Source organism: Rhinatrema bivittatum, chromosome 2, assembly GCF_901001135.1.
Source record: "Rhinatrema bivittatum chromosome 2, aRhiBiv1.1, whole genome shotgun sequence".
In the NCBI taxonomy this organism is placed as follows: domain Eukaryota; kingdom Metazoa; phylum Chordata; class Amphibia; order Gymnophiona; family Rhinatrematidae; genus Rhinatrema; species Rhinatrema bivittatum.
In genome coordinates, this window is record NC_042616.1 from 352,288,231 (window position 1) to 352,305,218 (window position 16,988).

The 16,988-nt window shown below is 43.6% G+C and overlaps 1 protein-coding gene across 1 annotated transcript in view; it reads left to right on the forward strand.

Annotated features, from left to right (window-relative positions):
• Positions 1 to 9,373, forward strand: part of NR4A3 (nuclear receptor subfamily 4 group A member 3) — a 98,605-nt gene extending 89,232 nt beyond the window's left edge. Inside the window, 1 exon segment of the mRNA XM_029589891.1 lies at positions 8,226 to 9,373. Coding sequence (XP_029445751.1) covers positions 8,226 to 8,488 — 263 coding nt within the window. The 3' untranslated portion in view covers positions 8,489 to 9,373.
• Positions 9,374 to 16,988: the final 7,615 nt, after the last annotated feature.

A 16,988-nucleotide genomic window follows, 5' to 3' on the forward strand; every position in this document is an offset into this window, starting at 1 on the left:
CTTACAATTACAGAAGTTTCCATCGAGCTTCAATACTGCCTACATAACTGTACTGCCCAAACCGGGCAAGGATAGCCTGCAACCAGCGTCTTACCAGCCAATCTCGCTTTTAAATTGCGATCTTAAAATCCTAGCAAAAATCCTAGCAGATAGAATGGGAGTCATTCTCCCCGTCTCATTTCGACCTTTCAAGTAGGCTTCATTAAAGGTAGATATGCTTCTCATCATATATCCAAACTTCTCACAGCCATTTCAGTATGCACTTCTAATATTATTGCAGCCATCGCTGTGGGCTTTGATTCAGAAAAAGCCTTTGATCTGGTGTCCTAGTCATACGTTTTGTCCATATTCAATAGATTTGGTTTTCAAGGTGACATTATTCACTATCAGGCCGATACAGTACAGTGCGCTCCAGTGGCGCACTGTTAACTGGCATTTGGACGCGCGTTTTCGACGCACTAGCTTTACCCCTTATTCAGTAAGGGGTAATAGCACGTCGAAACGTGCATCCAACCCCCCCCCGAGACTAATAGTACCCACAACATGCACATGCATGTTGATGGCCCTATTAGTCATTCCCGCGCGATACAGTAAGTAAAATGTGCAGACAAGCCACACATTTTACTTTAAGAAATTAGCGCCTACCCAAAGGTAGGTGTTAATTTCTGCCGGCACCGGGGAAGTGCACAGAAAAGCAATAAAAACTGCTTTTCTGTGCACCCTCCGACTTAATATCATGGCGATATTAAGTCGGAGGCCCCAAAAGTTAAAAAAAAAGTTTAAAATGGGCCCGCGGCTCGCGGGTTGAAAACTGGACGCTCAATTTTGCCGGCGTCCGGTTTCTGAACCCATGGCTGTCAGCGGGTTTGAGAACCGACGCCGGCAAAATTGAGCATCGGCTGTCAAACTCACTGACAGCCACCACTTCCATCAAAAAAGAGGCGCTAGAGACGCGCTAGAGATCCTAGCGCCTCTTTTTACCGCGAGCCCTAATTTAAATAAATTAAGTTACTGAATCGCGCGCACAGGAGAGTGGCCTGTGCGCACGCCGGGAGAGCAGACGCTCGCCAGCTCTCCCGCGTGGTTTACTGTTTCGGCCCGTATATCTCCTTACTATATAGTAATCCCACTTCTCACATTATAGCCAATGGCTATCGGTCAGAGGCATTCAAAGTACAATGGGGAGTCCATCAAGGCTGTCCCCTTTCCCCCTTACTATACATTTTGTGTTATGGATGTGGACCCTTGGGCCAGCTGAGACTGATGGTGTTGCGCTGTGGGGGCCCACAGTGGACATCGAAGCCGGGAGGCGGCGCTGAAGAGATGTTCTGGAGAAGGCTTCACCACTGGAAGCCCAAAGTCCCCCCAGGAGGAGCCCGTAGGGACCCGGGCCTCTTGGACTTAGGTGTGATCCTCTGCGACCAAGGACCAGAGGATTAGCCCGAGTAGTTAATCCAAGACAAGGATCGAGCCCAGGAGGCAAGAAGAGACTTCACCCTTGGAAGCCCACGGCTCCCCGGGGAGGAGCCCACGAGGGCCCGAGCCTCTGGCACTTAGGCGAAACTTCCAGGCAAATGAAGAACTGGATACCCGCAGAAGAGAAGGAAGCTGAAGCCGGAGTCGTGGACGGAGCCAGGGTCAGAAGCCAGGAATCAGAAGACAGAATCAGAAGCCAAGGGTCAAGCTGAAGTGGAGTCGTGGACGGAGCTGGAGTCAGAAGCCAGGAATCAGAAGCTGGGGTTAGGAGACGAAAGTCAAAGCATCAACTAGACTCTCTAGAGAGAGCTAACCTCGTTGCAAGGCGAGGATTAGGCCAAGCTGCAGGGTTTAAATACCCTGCAGCGTCTGACGTCATCTGAAGGCCGTCCTCCCGTTTTCCCGTGCTGGCCCCTTTAAGGTTCGAGCCCCCGCGCGCGCGTGCCTAGGGGGCGGGGCCCAGCACGTCGGATCGGCGGCATCTCCCTCGTGAAGGGAGAGCCGCGGTGGGAGCCATGTCGGGCCTGGACGGCCGAAGAGGAGTTCCTGCGGCCTGGGCCAGCCCCGAGCTAGGCAGAGGGACCAGGGCACAGCTCGGGACCGTAACATTTTGGCCCTAGACCCCCTTTTGTGGAAGATTGCACTGGCGCCAGACATTACTGGGTTATGTAGAAATAACCAAACGTTCAAATTAACTGCATTCACGGATGATATTCTCATCTTCTTGACCAATCCGGAGACATAGTTAGAACCATTGCTCAAACTGCAGTGTGAATATGGTCAGTTTGCGGGATTATGCATTAATCAGGACAAGTCAGAGGCACTAGCCATAGGGGCAGGGGTATGAGAAAACTGGAAAGGGTCATTTCCTCTGAAACGGGTGACGAATGACTTGAAATATCTGGGTATTAAAATAGCTTGTGACTTAACATTTCTCTATGCAGTCAATGATTTTCCATTGATTCAAAAGACATCCCAACTTCTTACGAAATGGCAAGGCTTACCACTCTCTTTGATGGGAAGGGTTCAACTCCTCAAAATGATGGTCTTGCCAAAATGGCTCTATATCCTCCAAATGGTCCCGATTTGGCTCCTGAAGAAGGATTATCAGATAGTCCTAGCCCTTATACGAAAGTTTCTTTGGTGTGGGAAAAGGGCTTGAATATCTATGTCAATTTTAATGCACCCATGGGTGTTGCATGTGCCGGCCAAGGCAGGCCCGCGGCCAGGCCCTCTTACCCCCATTTGCCTGCTCCAGCGCCTAGTTATGCTGCTCTCACGGCTGGTGGCCGCCGGCTCCGACCCCAGGCCATTCCTTGTGCTCCCAGCTCCGCAGCAGACATCCCTGCTCTGCGGTGGGCCTCCCCGCACGGTCCACGGGGAGATGCCTGTCTCGCACCGTGCCCCTCCCTAGGCGTGTGCATGCGCATCAGCTGTTCTTTTAATGGGGCCGCGACGGGAACCTCACCCGCGGCCCCGGATGATGTCTTCACTGGGTCCCGGTATATAAGGCCGGGCCCAGCCACTGCTTTCTTGCCTTGGCAACAGGTCTCCACACTGGTCGTGTCCAGAGTTGCTAGTTCCGCGTCTCTTCTGTGTTCCTGGTTCCTGATTCATCTCTGATCCTGATCCTGGTACCTGTTCCTGTTCCTGTGTTCGTATCTACCTTGCAAGTTTCACTAACTGACCTCCTGCCTTTGACTACTGCTTTGTCTGACTATGCTACTGCTTGTCTCCTGGTACTGACCTCTGCTTTGTCCGAGCACGCTACTACTTGTCTCCTGGTATTGACCTCTGCTTCATCTGACCATCCTACTGCTTGTCTCCTGGTATTGACCTCTGCTTCGTCTCACCACGCTACTGTTTGTCTCCTGGTATTGATCTCTGCTTCATCTAACTATGCTACTGCCCATCTCCTGGTTTGACCTTCACCTAGCCTGACCATTCTTCTGCTGACTTCTGATATCGACCCACGCTTGCCTTGCTACTCTCCTTGCCTGCTGCCTGTCCTGATTTCAGCCTGCTCTATGACACTCCTTTCATCTTCATTCTGGACTTGGCTCTTCAGGCTTTGGCCTGTTCTTACTCGGGCGCCCTCTGCCTTCCTCCTGTACTCCTTGACGCCCAGGTCTCCGCCTCGTCCAGACCCGGACTACCTATTCCTACTACCACTGCTGGCCCCTGGCTGACCTCCTCGTTGTCCCAGAGAAGACCTCGGATGTAGGCCCACCTAAGTCCAGCCGGCCCTGGTACCCAAGGGTTCAACCTGCGGGGAAAGAGGGCTGCTATTGGCGAAGCCCCAGCCGGCCTCCGTCAGTTAGCCAGTTCCGCCTGCTGACGGTGGGGACCCATAGGGCTTACCTTGTGGGTAGCGTCAATCTCACTTCGGCCCACCCCTCCTGCGCAACAATGGGTAGAAATTACCTATCAGCTTTGCACAGATGTAAAGAGTTGAAAATTATCTCCCAAATTTCCCCACTCTGCAAAGAGCTATCTTTTGAAAGTCAGATATTCAGGATCCATATGCAGGCTTCAAGATCCTTTCTGCTCAGTTTTCAAGACAGCATCACTTGCTTAACTTCTCTATTACTGCTCAGTGGCAATGAAATGAAATGAATGTTCCAACCTTGCTCATGACATCAAAGAGTCAAGTAGTGAGAACTACAGCTTCATCATCATCATTGCTTATTTATAGCACACCTTTCCAGCTGGAGAGTTCAAAGCATGTAACAGCAGATTAGGTTTACAATAGGTATTCAATTGGTTAGGTTTACAATAGGTACATGGCACAGCAAAAATTGTTTAAGATGGATTATTAATTTTTACTATGCTGTAGATGACAGAGTTAAAAAATGATTCCAGTTAATCAAAAAAAATTGAGAAAATGTGACCAGAAGGTTACTGAGCAAGGTTGCTGTTGGAGCATTCCACTTTCATTTTTACTAAAGATCACCCATTTCTCCCCATTTGTTCTAAACTAATGTATGAAGATTTCAAAACAGCTTTGTGGCAAGCCGTCTTCTGCTAAAACTAGTACATTGATTTTAAAGGATTTTTTAAATGATTATAGTTAGCTGTGATCCTTCAGATGCATGGATCCAAGGCTTAATTTTGTGCCATCTAGCATCATTTTATCTTTGCCCTTTAAGCAAAAAAACAAACAAACAAACAAAGGCCATGCAAACTGTAACTGATCAAAATAAAAACAAGTTGAGGTGCTTTTGGTTTCTTATTGGATTATCTGTAAATTCCTTGTGGAATTCCAGGCCTGGTACTGACAGCACTGGCAATGGATATTGATCTCCACTTGAATTCCCAGAATAAATAATGGTTGCCATAGTTATTGGGCATTCATGACTGGTAGGGAAGAAGAAAAAATTCCAGAACACCTTCTGTGATAGCTTTGTCACAAAATAGTTCAAGCACATCTAATACAATGTAGTTCAAATGCTACAGTCAGCTTAGCATTTCAGCTGAACTTTATAGCCATTTACAGGTATATATTGGTAACTTTACAGTAAAGGAATAGAGATTTTGTACAAGTGTAAAATTCATCAAGATTCTTTCCTATAGTCATAAAATGGGGAAAAAAAGGTCTTAGTGAATCAGGCCCTTCCTTATGTGTTTTTAATTTTATGTAAAACATCCCAAAGGGAAATAGATGACCACCTGATTAAGTGTTTATACAATACAAAATCATGGGGCGTTTTTTTCATGGCATCTACAGGTATCTAGTACTGTCACATTTTTTCCCTGGCATCAGACCCTGGGAAATGACAGGAGGAGAGGAGATTAGGGAGCAGAGTAGTTCTTCTCTGATCTTTCAGCCCCAGTCTCACCCCTTCCCCTCCTGTTCTCTGCATGCTTCCTGGGAAGAGAAGGACTGGAGCAGAAAGCAGAGGGCTGTTCCCTGGTGAGTAAGATTTGGAGCCTTGCGTTACCATGCCACAATATGGCACACAGCTCTGGTGTCCCAACTGTATTGGCTTGTGCCCAGAAACTCACTCAACAGAGAACAGCCCTCTGCTTAGTAATCCATTTCCTCCACTCCTGTCACTTGCCATATATCAGCTTTTACCTGAGCAGGAGAGATAGAGCTGGACACTACAGCAGGCCCACAACTCTCTGTGGTCCTGGCATTCAAGACTCAGTTGCCAGCAGGGTGGAGGTGAGGGGTGGGAAAGGAAGTAGTGAAGGCTGAAAATGGGTTTGAGATGAAAAGGGGATGAATTCCTGAAATCTTAGCAGTGTGAGAGGGGATGAATGGTAAATAACATAGAGAGAGAGAGAGAGAAAAGCACCAGTACTGCCTCTCTCAACCTCCCATTTCTCCCGCCCTCTAGTGTTTTTCTCCCTCTCCCACTCACTGGTGCTTTTATTATCTCTTCCCCTCTCCCCCTGAACCCACTGGTGCTTTTCTTCCTCTGTCCCCTCCTTCCCCCAATGGTGGACATGCCATGAAGACAGCAGAGGAGACACTAGCATTTGAGAGCACTGCTCTCTTATGCCCCCTGCTGGTGGGAAGGAGGGCAGGAAGGAGGGAGTATTGTACCTTAGGGCCGGATTTTCAAAAGGTTACACACGCTGGACCTATTTTCAAAAGGCTTGGCGATGCGCGTAAAGCCTCGGGACGCGTGTAAGTCCCGGGGCTTGCAAAAAGGGGCGGGGTGTGGTGGAACGGTCCGGGGAGCGGGGCGTGGTCAGAGGCCCCCGGCAAAGTGGCCATTTGCTGCTGGGCCGGGGATCGCGCGCTGGCAGTTGGCCGGCGCGCGCAACTTACTTCAGCCCCAGGGCTGAAGTAAGTTTTACAACAAAAGTAAAAACAAGAAAAAGGTAGGGGGGGAAGGGCGGGAGAGGTAGGGGAAGGTAAGATGGGGTGGGGGGTAGGGAATGGGGGAAGGCAGCGTGGCTCGGCGCAGGCTCAGCGCACACAAGGTGAAAAATTGTGCATCCCCTTGCGTGCGCCAACCCCTGATTTTATAACATGCGCGTGCCTGCGTATGCATGTTATAAAATCGGGCGTACATGCGTGCGCGTTGGGTAGTGCGCACACATGTACGCCCGCGCACAGGTCTTAAAATCTACCCCTTAGTGAGTTCTGCAAGCAGTTGCAGTTTGCAGGGCTACCATGGAGGCATAGGGCCTCCCAAAGCAGCTTCCCCAATTCATCCCCTTTCGGGGATGAATTGGGGAAGCTTACAGGGTCATTCATCAAAACGCAGTATGGCGTTAATGCATGTGATAATTGTACTATCGCATGGTGTGAATGCAAATTTTTGGAAGGGGCAGGATTAATGAAAATGAAGGGCAATATCACACAGTTTTAATGTTGGAAATAACTACACCTTTTTTCCTGGTGTTAAGCCTGAAACAGCTGTAATGCAATCTGTTAGGGGTGTGCATTCGTTTTGAACTTAAATGTAAAACGCAACTTTTTTTTTTTTTTTAACTTAAAAAAAGTGATGAGGCGAAAACGATCGGATTTCCAACTTATTCAACATAGCTATGTTGAATACGTTGGAAATCACGATTGTTGATCCTAAATAAAAATTTAAACCCCTCACCCTCCTTAATCCCCCCCCCCAAGACTTACCAAAATTCCCTGGTGGTCGAGCGGGGAGTCAGGACACCATTTCTGAACTCCTTTGCGAGGAGCACGTGACGTCGGCGTCACGTCAGAGTGACTCGGCGTCACGTGATTCCCCCCGCGTTTGCTCCGGGACCCTCGTTTGACCCAAAAGGAACTTTTGGGGGGTCAGGAGGCCTCCCCAAGCTGGCCAAAAGTTCCTTTTGGGTGCAAGGAGGGTCCCGGAGCGAACGCAGGGGGAATCACGTGACGTCGGCGTCACGTCGGAGTGACGCGGCGTCACGTGATTCCCCCCAAGCTGGCCAAAAGTTCCTTTTGGGTGCAAGGAGGGTCCCGGAGCAAACGCGGGGGGAATCACGTGACGCCGACGTCACGTGCTCCTCGCAAAGGAGTTCAGAAATGGCGTCCTGACTCCCCGCTCGACCACCAGGGAGTTTTGGTAAGTCTTGGGGGGGGGGAATTAAGGAGGGTGAGGGGTTTAAATTTTTATTTGCACATATGGACATAGACTCAACTTATGGAATTCTCCATATGTCCATATTGACCGCAAATGACCCCCCCTTTCGACTTATGGACTTATGAACTTAAACTTTTGGTCTGCACATCCCTACAATCTGTAATAAATTTTGCAAATTGCATTTTGGCTATTTCTGGGCTTGGGAGAGAGAGAGTGAATGAGTGAGTGAGAGAGAGAGAGAGAGCCTTGGGGAGACCTTCACAGTATTCAACTATTTATATGACTATAGGAGGGCCAGCTAATAGCTCATGGTGAGGTGTTGGTGGTGGTTTAGGGTTTAGGGGCCAGTTTTACATGCAGAGTGAGACGTACGAACAGCATAGTACACCTTGGTGAAGATTTGAAGTCATTTGGAGTGAGTTAAGTCTCACAAAGATGAGATTTCTACTATATTATCTTGGCCTAACTTGATGGTACCCTGTTATAGAGTACATAAAAATATAAATAGTTGAATACTGTGAAGGCCTCCCTAGAGGTTCTCTCTCTCTCACTCTCACACACAATAGAAGTATCACAGGGTACAAAAAGGTTATGGTGTGGTAATTCTAAACATGTCCCTTTCTCTTACCATGGGTGTTAGGCATGTGATATTATAGGATCTTGATGAATCTAAGAGTTAGCTTTTCTTTTGCCCTTACTTTGCAGAACGACATGGGTTAAAAGAACCAAAGAAAGTGGAAGAGTTACATGGCAAGATTATTAGTTGCTTGAAAGATCACTTAGCTTTCAGCTGTCAAAACAAAGGACAGCCACAGGAACCTGGGGAGACCAAGGTGCTGCACGTCCTCGCCGACCTTCGCGCTCTCTGTACACTGGGACTGCAACGCATCTTTTATCTGAAACTGGAAGATTTGGTGCCTCCCCCTTTGGTTATTGACAAGCTGTTCCTGGATACTCTACCCTACTGAGTTGTCTTAAATCATCCAGCTAAATGAAACTTGCCCTTCAGAGCAGTGAGGTGGTTTGTTATTTGTGTAACTAATATTTCTACCCCTGTTTGAAAGAAAAGCTGCTCCTGCTCAGAAAAAGAAAGAGTTCTTTTCTGGCCCAATTTTTTTTCCTTGTAGGAACTTAAGCCTATACCTTAACTCTGCTTACTGGTTGCTTTGTATTATATATTTCTGACTTGTTGTTTAAAATGCTAATGTCACACTTTTGAACAATGCTGTTCCAGCAGAGAAAAAGTTAATAAGTCAGTTTGAAGTCTGTTGTATAAAACTCCATTAAGGGGGATAAAATGGTACAGGCTATTTTATTAACAAGGACAACAAAATGTTGTTTGCCAAGGTAGTATGCGTTCTGTGGTTGACACTTATCTTCTACTTTTAGCATACTTCTTTTATCAAAGATACATTTACCAGTTGTTGCGAAAGTAAATAAAATCCAACTTTTTTATCACAATGCAGCTAATTGAATATTTCAAACAAAATAGTTATAGCAAAACGACAATGGCTGTTAGCTTCCATGTTCAAGTGCAATTTTTAAAGTGCTATCTTATTAAAAAGTTTGTTTTGGTTTTTTTTCTCAAACTATAATTTATTTTAATATAAAATTAAAAAGAAAACAAAACAAGTTAGGAAATGTTTATGCACTAACTTCTATGACAAAGTTATCTAAACTTCATCCAGGTAGTTTCTGATTGACAGAAGTGTACAGAAAAGACAGGGACATTTTGAGGTAGATTTTAAAAGTCCAGTATGCGCATCAATTGGGCTTGTGCATGCCAATCAAATTTTAAAAGCTGCCCAGATGTGCGCACATCTCACTTGATTTCAAAAAGGGGCGGGGTGTGGGGGTTTCGGGACCTGGCCAAGAGATGTGCATGTAAATACTTATGCGTCCAGGCATGCACTTATGCTGCGTAACTTTTACTTCTGCTATGGAGGAGATGTAACTGTAAAAAAAAAAAAAAAATAGCCATTTCAGAGGGATTTAAAGGGTCTGGGGTAACTGGGGGGGAGTGCAGGCTATTAAACAAGGGAGGTTTGGAGGACATAGCTCAACACTGGGTAAACTGGTGGACAAACTGGTGAAACTGGCAAGGACATGGCATGGACACATGTCAGTTTTAAAATACTCTGACTTGCATGGTAGAAACCTGATTTACGCACCTGAGCACGCATACACTTAAAATTGCGCACACATGTGCATGCAACCGGGCTATTTTATAACATAGAAACATAGAAACATAGAAATGACGGCAGAAGAAGACCAAATGGCCCATCCAGTCTGCCCAGCAAGCCTCACACATATTTTCTCTCATACTTATCTGTTTCTCTTAGCTCTTGGTTCTATTTCCCTTCCATCCCCACCTTTAATGTAGAGAGCAGTGATGGAGCTGCATCCAAGTGAAATATCTAGCTTGATTAGTTTGGGGTAGTAGCCGCCGCAATAAGCAAGCTGCACCCATGCTTATTTGTTTTACCCAGACTATGTTATTAGCCCTTATTGGTTGTTTTTCTTCTCCCCTGCCATTGAAGCAGGGAGCTATGCTGGATATGCGTGACGTATAAGTCTTCTCCCATGCCGTTGAAGCAGAGAGCCATGCTGGATGTGCATCAAAAGTGAAGTATCAGGCCCATTTGGTTTGGGGTAGTAACCGCCGTAACAAGCCAGCTACTCCCCGCTTTGTGAGTGCGAACCCTCTTTTCTTCTCCCCTGCCGTTGAATCAGAGAACTATGCTGTATATGCATTGAAAGTGAAGTATCAGGCTTATTTGATTTGGGGTAGTAACCACCGTAACAAGCCAGCTACTCCCCTCTTTGTGAGTGTGAATCCTTTTTTCCACATTTCCTCTTGCTGTTGAAGCTTAGAGCGATGTTGGAGTCACGCCTGTGTATGTTTATTTAATAAGGGTATTGACTCCAGGCAGTAGCCATCATTCTGGCGAGTCACCCACTCTTCATTGGCAGCCTCTTGACTTTATGGATCCACAGTGTTTATCCCACGCCCCTTTGAAGTCCTTCACAGTTCTGGTCTTCACCACATCCTCCGGAAGGGCATTCCAGGCATCCACCACCCTCTCCGTGAAGAAATACTTCCTGACATTGGTTCTGAATCTTCCTCCCTGGAGCTTCAAATCGTGACCCCTGGTTCTGCTGATTTTTTTCCTTAGGAAAAGGTTTGTCGTTGTCTTTTGATCATTAACACCTTTCAAGTATCTGAAAGTCTGTATCATATCACCTCTGCTCCTCCTTTCCTCCAGGGTGTACATATTTAGATTCTTCAATCTCTCCTCGTACGTCATCCGATGAAGATCCTCCACCTTCCTGGTCGCCCTTCTCTGTACCCCCTCCATCTTGTCTTTGTCTTTTTGAAGGTACGGTCTCCAGAACTGAACACAGTACTCCAGGTGAGGCCTCACCAAGGACCTGTACAAGGGAATAATCACTTCCCTTTTCTTACTAGATATTCCTCTCTCTATGCAGCCCAGCATTCTTCTGGCTTTAGCTATCGCCTTGTCGCATTGTTTCGCCGACTTCAGATCATTAGACACCATCACCCCAAGGTCCCTCTCCTGCTCCGTGCACATCAGCCTTTCCCCCCCCATTGAATACAGTTCATTTGGATTTCCACTCCCCATATGCATGACTTTGCACTTCTTGGCATTGAATCTCAGCTGCCATATCTTCGACCACTCTTCCAGTTTCCTTAGATCCCGTCTCATTCTCTCCACTCCTTCCGGCGTGTCCACTCTGTTGCAGATCTTAGTGTCATCCGCAAAAAGACAAACCTTACCTTCTATCCCGTCCGCAATGTCGCTCACAAAGATATTGAACAGGACCGGTCCCAACACCGATCCTTGCGGTACACCACTTAAAACCGCTCTCTCTTCAGAGAAGGTTCCATTTACCATCACACATTGTCTTCTGTCCGTCAACCAATTTGCAATCCAGGTCACCACCTCGGCACTCACTCCCAAGCTTCTCGTTTTATTCACCAGTCTCCTGTGCGGAACCGTATCAAAAGCTTTGCTGAAATCCAAGTATATGATATCGAGCGCTCTTCCTCTATCCAATTCCTTGGTTACCCAGTCAAAAAAGTCAATCAGATTTGTCTGACAGGATCTTCCTCTGGTGAATCCATGCTGCCTCTGGTCCATCAATTCTCCGGACTGTAGATAGTTCACTATTCTCTCTTTCAACAGTGACTCCATTACTTTTCCCACCACTGAAGTGAGGCTAACCGGTCTGTAGTTACCAGCCTCCTCTCTGTTCCCACTCTTGTGAAGCGGGACCACCACCGCTCTTCTCCAATCACTCGGCACCACTCCCGTTTCTAGGGATCTATTGAACAGGTCGCACAGCGGTCCCGCCAGCACATCTCTGAGCTCCCTCAATATCCTTGGATGAATCCCATCAGGCCCCATGGCTTTGTCCACTTTCAGATTCTTTAGCTCTTCCCATACATTATCTACTGTAAATGGATTTTCCTCTGTTCCGCTTCCCTCCAGTTTCTTGTTGTGTAGAGATGGTCCTTCTCCAGGGTCTTCTTTAGTGAACACAGAGCTGAAGTATTTGTTTAATATTTCTGCCATTTCTTCGTCTCCCTCCACACATTGATCATTTCCACCTTTCAATTTCACTATACCACTTTGGACCTTTCTCTTTTCGCTGATGTATCTGAAAAATGTTTTGTCACCATATTTTATCTCCTTGGCAATCCTCTCTTCTGCTTGACTTTTTGCCAACTTGATTAATTTCTTTGTCTCCCTCAGTTGATACAAATATTCTTCTTTGTGCTCCTTCCTTTGGGATCTTTTGTATTTCTTGTATGCAGTTCTTTTAGCTTTAATTTTGTCAGCCACCTCCTTTGAGAACCAGATAGGTTTCATTTTTCTTTTGCTTTTCTTTACATTTCTAACATATAGAGCAGTTGCCTTGGCGATTGCTCCTTTTAGATTGGTCCACTGTTGATCCACATCTCTCTCATTTTCCCATCCATTTAGTTCTTCCTCTAGGTACTTCCCCATTTCCTCAAAGTCTGTGTTTTTGAACTGTAAAACTCTGGTCTTTGTGCTCCTTTTCCATATTCTTTTAGTGATATTAAACCATACCGTTTGATGATCACTGGTGCTGAGGTGGGCGCCCACCTTGACATCAGAGACGATTTCTCCATTATTGAGCACTAAGTCGAGAATAGTTCCTTCTCTCGTGGGTTCCAATACCATTTGTTTGAACAAAGATACTTGCATGGCATCCAGTATTGCTCTACTGTTTTTAGATTCTGCAGATGGGATTTTCCAGTCTACATCTGGCATATTAAAGTCACCAATGATCACCACTTCCCCTTTCTTACCTATCTTATGGATGTCTTCAACCAGATCTCTGTCCAGCTCTTCCTTTTGGTTTGGAGGCCTGTAAACCACTCCAATATAAATGGATGCTCCATCTTCTGTTTTTAGGTCTACCCATAGTGCTTCTTCCTTGCCCCAACTTCCTTGCAGCTCAGATGCTTGGATATTATTTCTGACATAAAGAGCCACACCTCCCCCTTTTCTATCCACTCTGTCCTTCCTTAACAAATTATAGCCTGGGCACAAGTTATAAAATGACCACTTATCTGCAGCACACCGGCATACATGCACCAAAGTGCGCCCACATGCCAGTTTAAAAGTTACCGTCCCTGTGTATAATTCAGTTGTGCACTTATATTTTAATTGAGGAAATAAACATGAGATAGTGATCAAATCTTACAAGGTCAACAATTTTCTACAATTTAACCTGGGTAGAGAGGTCTAGTAACCAGAAACAAGTCATTTTTTTAGAACCAGCGGGTCTTGTGAAATAGTACATGAATGTAAATGATAGGAATGATAGAATGGGTTGTGTTTAAACATTCCGTGTTTGTACTCCTTTTTTGTATGTTTCTACAGTTGATGCCATATTAATATGAGATAATTTGTTGCATAGTGTCCCTATTTGTATAAACGTGTGTAAGCATGGTATATTATAATGGCTTTGCCTGTATTTATTGCAGTGACTGCCAGCTCTTGGGAGCCGTGTTACACAGAGCAACTAAATAGGGTGTTCACACTGATTTAAGATACACCATATAGAAAAGGATATTCATTATATATGTGTATGTGTATATATATATATATATATATATATACACACACACACACTATATATATATATATATATATATATATATATTTTGTATATATATAAACACATACATAAAGCCTTTTTACTAATCATTTACATAATATAGGTGTCACCTCACAAGTAGTTATTTTACAGTTTATTTGCAGTAACCTTTAATGCTGTACTGTTTAGCACTTTGATATAAATATCTTGCTGATGCTTTGCTAAATTAAGATATTTCAAAATTATAGTAAAAATTTATATTATATGCACTGTATTAAGTGAAATTTTCTTCAGTCATTTTGCTAAGAAAAAATTTTGAAATGTCAACCTGATTGTCACTCTAGCTTATGTTGGTTTTGAAACATCCTTCCTATTGTCATTGGGTTTTTTATTTGTTTGTTTTTTCTGGGGGGTCTTTTTAAGATCTATGCTGTTTATATGGAAATTAAATTATATATAAATTGTAAAAATGCCATATGAGCTGTGTGATTGCTACTAAAGATTATCCAGCTATCACTGGCATAAAACCATTCTAAGGTTTTCAAGTAGTTGTCCAAAGTTTTATTATTTTGTTTAATTGTGCTTTTTACATTATTATATTTACATTAGATTTACTAGAAAAGTCAATAAGAAAGGTAAACTTGTCATCATTACAGCAGGTAATATTTCTATTTTACTTGTTCCCAGCATTTGAAAGGTTATTGATTTTAGTGTTCAGTTACCAGTCAATGTGCAAACATATATGCCATTCCCAATAGGAGGGATGTAAATGATTTTCCTTGTCTGGTAGCAAACTGCCTGACTTGTAAAGTATATATATATACAATTTGAAATTGACAGGAAGAAGTATGCAGATTGAAAATTATTGAAAAAAAATGTGTAATTCATGAACCTACTTAAAGTGATGAATTGAAATACTTATGGTATTCATTGAATATGCAGTGACTTGGGCAAAAATTCAAAGATTATTTTCACTTTTTCATGAATAACTAGTCAGTTTCTGACTTCATCACTTGTGAGTTGTGACCTCATTCTCATACAAAAAAAAAGTACATACTAATGATTAAATATTCTATATGGCCAGAATCTATTTCTGTAGGATCTGGGTGGTGTTGAGTGGTAGTTGGAGTGTTAATAAAGGAGTCCTGTTCAGATCTCCTCTACCATTGATTCTTTGTGACAGTGTTCATCTCCCTGCCATTCAGTTTCCACCATTATAATCAGGTAATACAAATAATATTTTCCTACTCTCCTCTGCCCTTTGAAGCTTTTATGCACTGAATGCCAGAAATGTGCTGCCACCAAGTCATTCACCCTCTGGAGAGGCTGCATGTATGTTTCTAAAGCACTGAATTGTAAAGCCTTTATAATCCAGTTTAGATGAAAGGTGCTATGTAAATCCAGGTAATTATTTGCTGTGGCTACATATAGTAGTACTGTGTGTTGCTATGTAGCTATTGAAAAAAGAAAAATGGTTATAGAACAGGTGTGTGAGGCCTAGCTGTAGAACATCCACAGGCAAAATACAATCACACAAAATTACAAGAAAATAAGATAGTTTACTAAGAGGAATGTTTCACTAATAGCTGCTGAGTTCCTTCGTAGATTTCCCAGGAAATGTCTTCCCTAACTCCAGTAATTGTGAAGTCCTACAAACCCATGTGGTCCATGAAGTATTCTTTACATTCACTGAAACACAAAACTTTATTCAGATAGTATGAGGGCAATTTAAGGTATATTAGAACAGATAACAGCATTGATCAGATCACTGTACCCTTTTCTATGAAATTTTTTCAGTGTGAACATGTCTTTCCTAGGTTAAATTCAGGAAAATACAAACTGTTAAAGGAGAGTGCCTTGCCTTTATTCCTAACAACAAAGCGTTTCAGTTTTATCTGCTCCTTTAACAGCAGTGCTTTTTGTGTTAACCTGTGGGTTTGAAGAAATGCTTTTGTACATATATAAACAATGTAAATTAAAACTATTAAATTGAATAACATTTTATCAGAGATCCCAAGTGTGTTGAGTACTTTGCTTAATTATAATGTTTACTAAAATTATGTTTCTTTGAGGCTTACAGAGAGAAAAAAATGAGGCAGATAAGCCTAGAGAGAGCTTCAGGAATGCAATACTTGACATACCCGAGTTCAGACTTTTCAAATTTTTAGTAAAATAAACTATTTAATAGTAGTGAATATATTAATATTACAGTCGTGTACCATTTTGAGTCATTTCAACTTTTATGAGCTTAACTATAACCACACAAGTACATGGTTCTGATCTAGGTGTATCTAAATTGTAAATTTAGCTGTTTATTTTCAAACTAATTAGGTAGATTGGGAGAATACTAAAAATCGGTTTATAGAGGTGTTTTTGTGGCGTGGACAACAATTTTAGGAGCAATTTTCAGGTATGTCACTGACTACAAAAAAGTAATAAAGCAATGTAGCATTAAAATAAAAAAAAGTCAAAATATTGTACAGAATTAATTAAAAGATGGCTAGTGCTGATAAAAAAAACAACCCTAAATAGCTTCCACAGAATTAAGGGGAAAAAAGACCTTCCTCATAGCTTTAATACACTTTACATATAGCTTATAATATTGAATCATGTATCTGAACAACTGCGGCACCCTCTGGTTAAAGTACAATCCATTTTGAATTTATTTATGTGCCTATTTGTAAACCGTTGTGATGGTATATCACTAAACGACAGTATAGAAAAGTTTTTAAATAAATAAATAAATAAATAAATAGATAAATGTCATTAATTGGCACTTTCCAGAGGATGGACCATTAGAAAAGAGCTCACAGATTCTCCCTAAACAGCAGCTCTCTGTACATGTTGTGTTTGTGCCGGTGCAACAGGATGTTTTTTCAGCGTACTCCAGGCACTCTTAGCTGGGAGTAGTTTTGCTGTAGGCAGCAGAGAAAGCTGGAAGAGTTTGCCCACTGCTCACCCCACCCCTTGCCTTTTTCTGCTGTTTGTGCTGACAGAAAGAGAGTGCTGGTGGCTGCCTGATACCCTCCCTGCTGGGGGAATTAACCACTGCATCTTGTACTTGTGTCAGCAGCAGGCAGCTGCTTATTGATGCCATTGGAGCGCTGCATGAGAGGTCAGTTTTCGGAGGGGGTTCTATTATAACAAAAAAATGCTGTTTTCTCATTGGGGGTGTTTTATCGGTTATAACCAAAAATTAGAAGGCCTAGTAATGCTTTGGCTGATTTTTTTAAAAGCCTCGGGTATAAGATTACAGTGCTATTTTTCTTCTTTCTGTACACTTATATTTACTTGTAACATTTTGATTTGAAAACA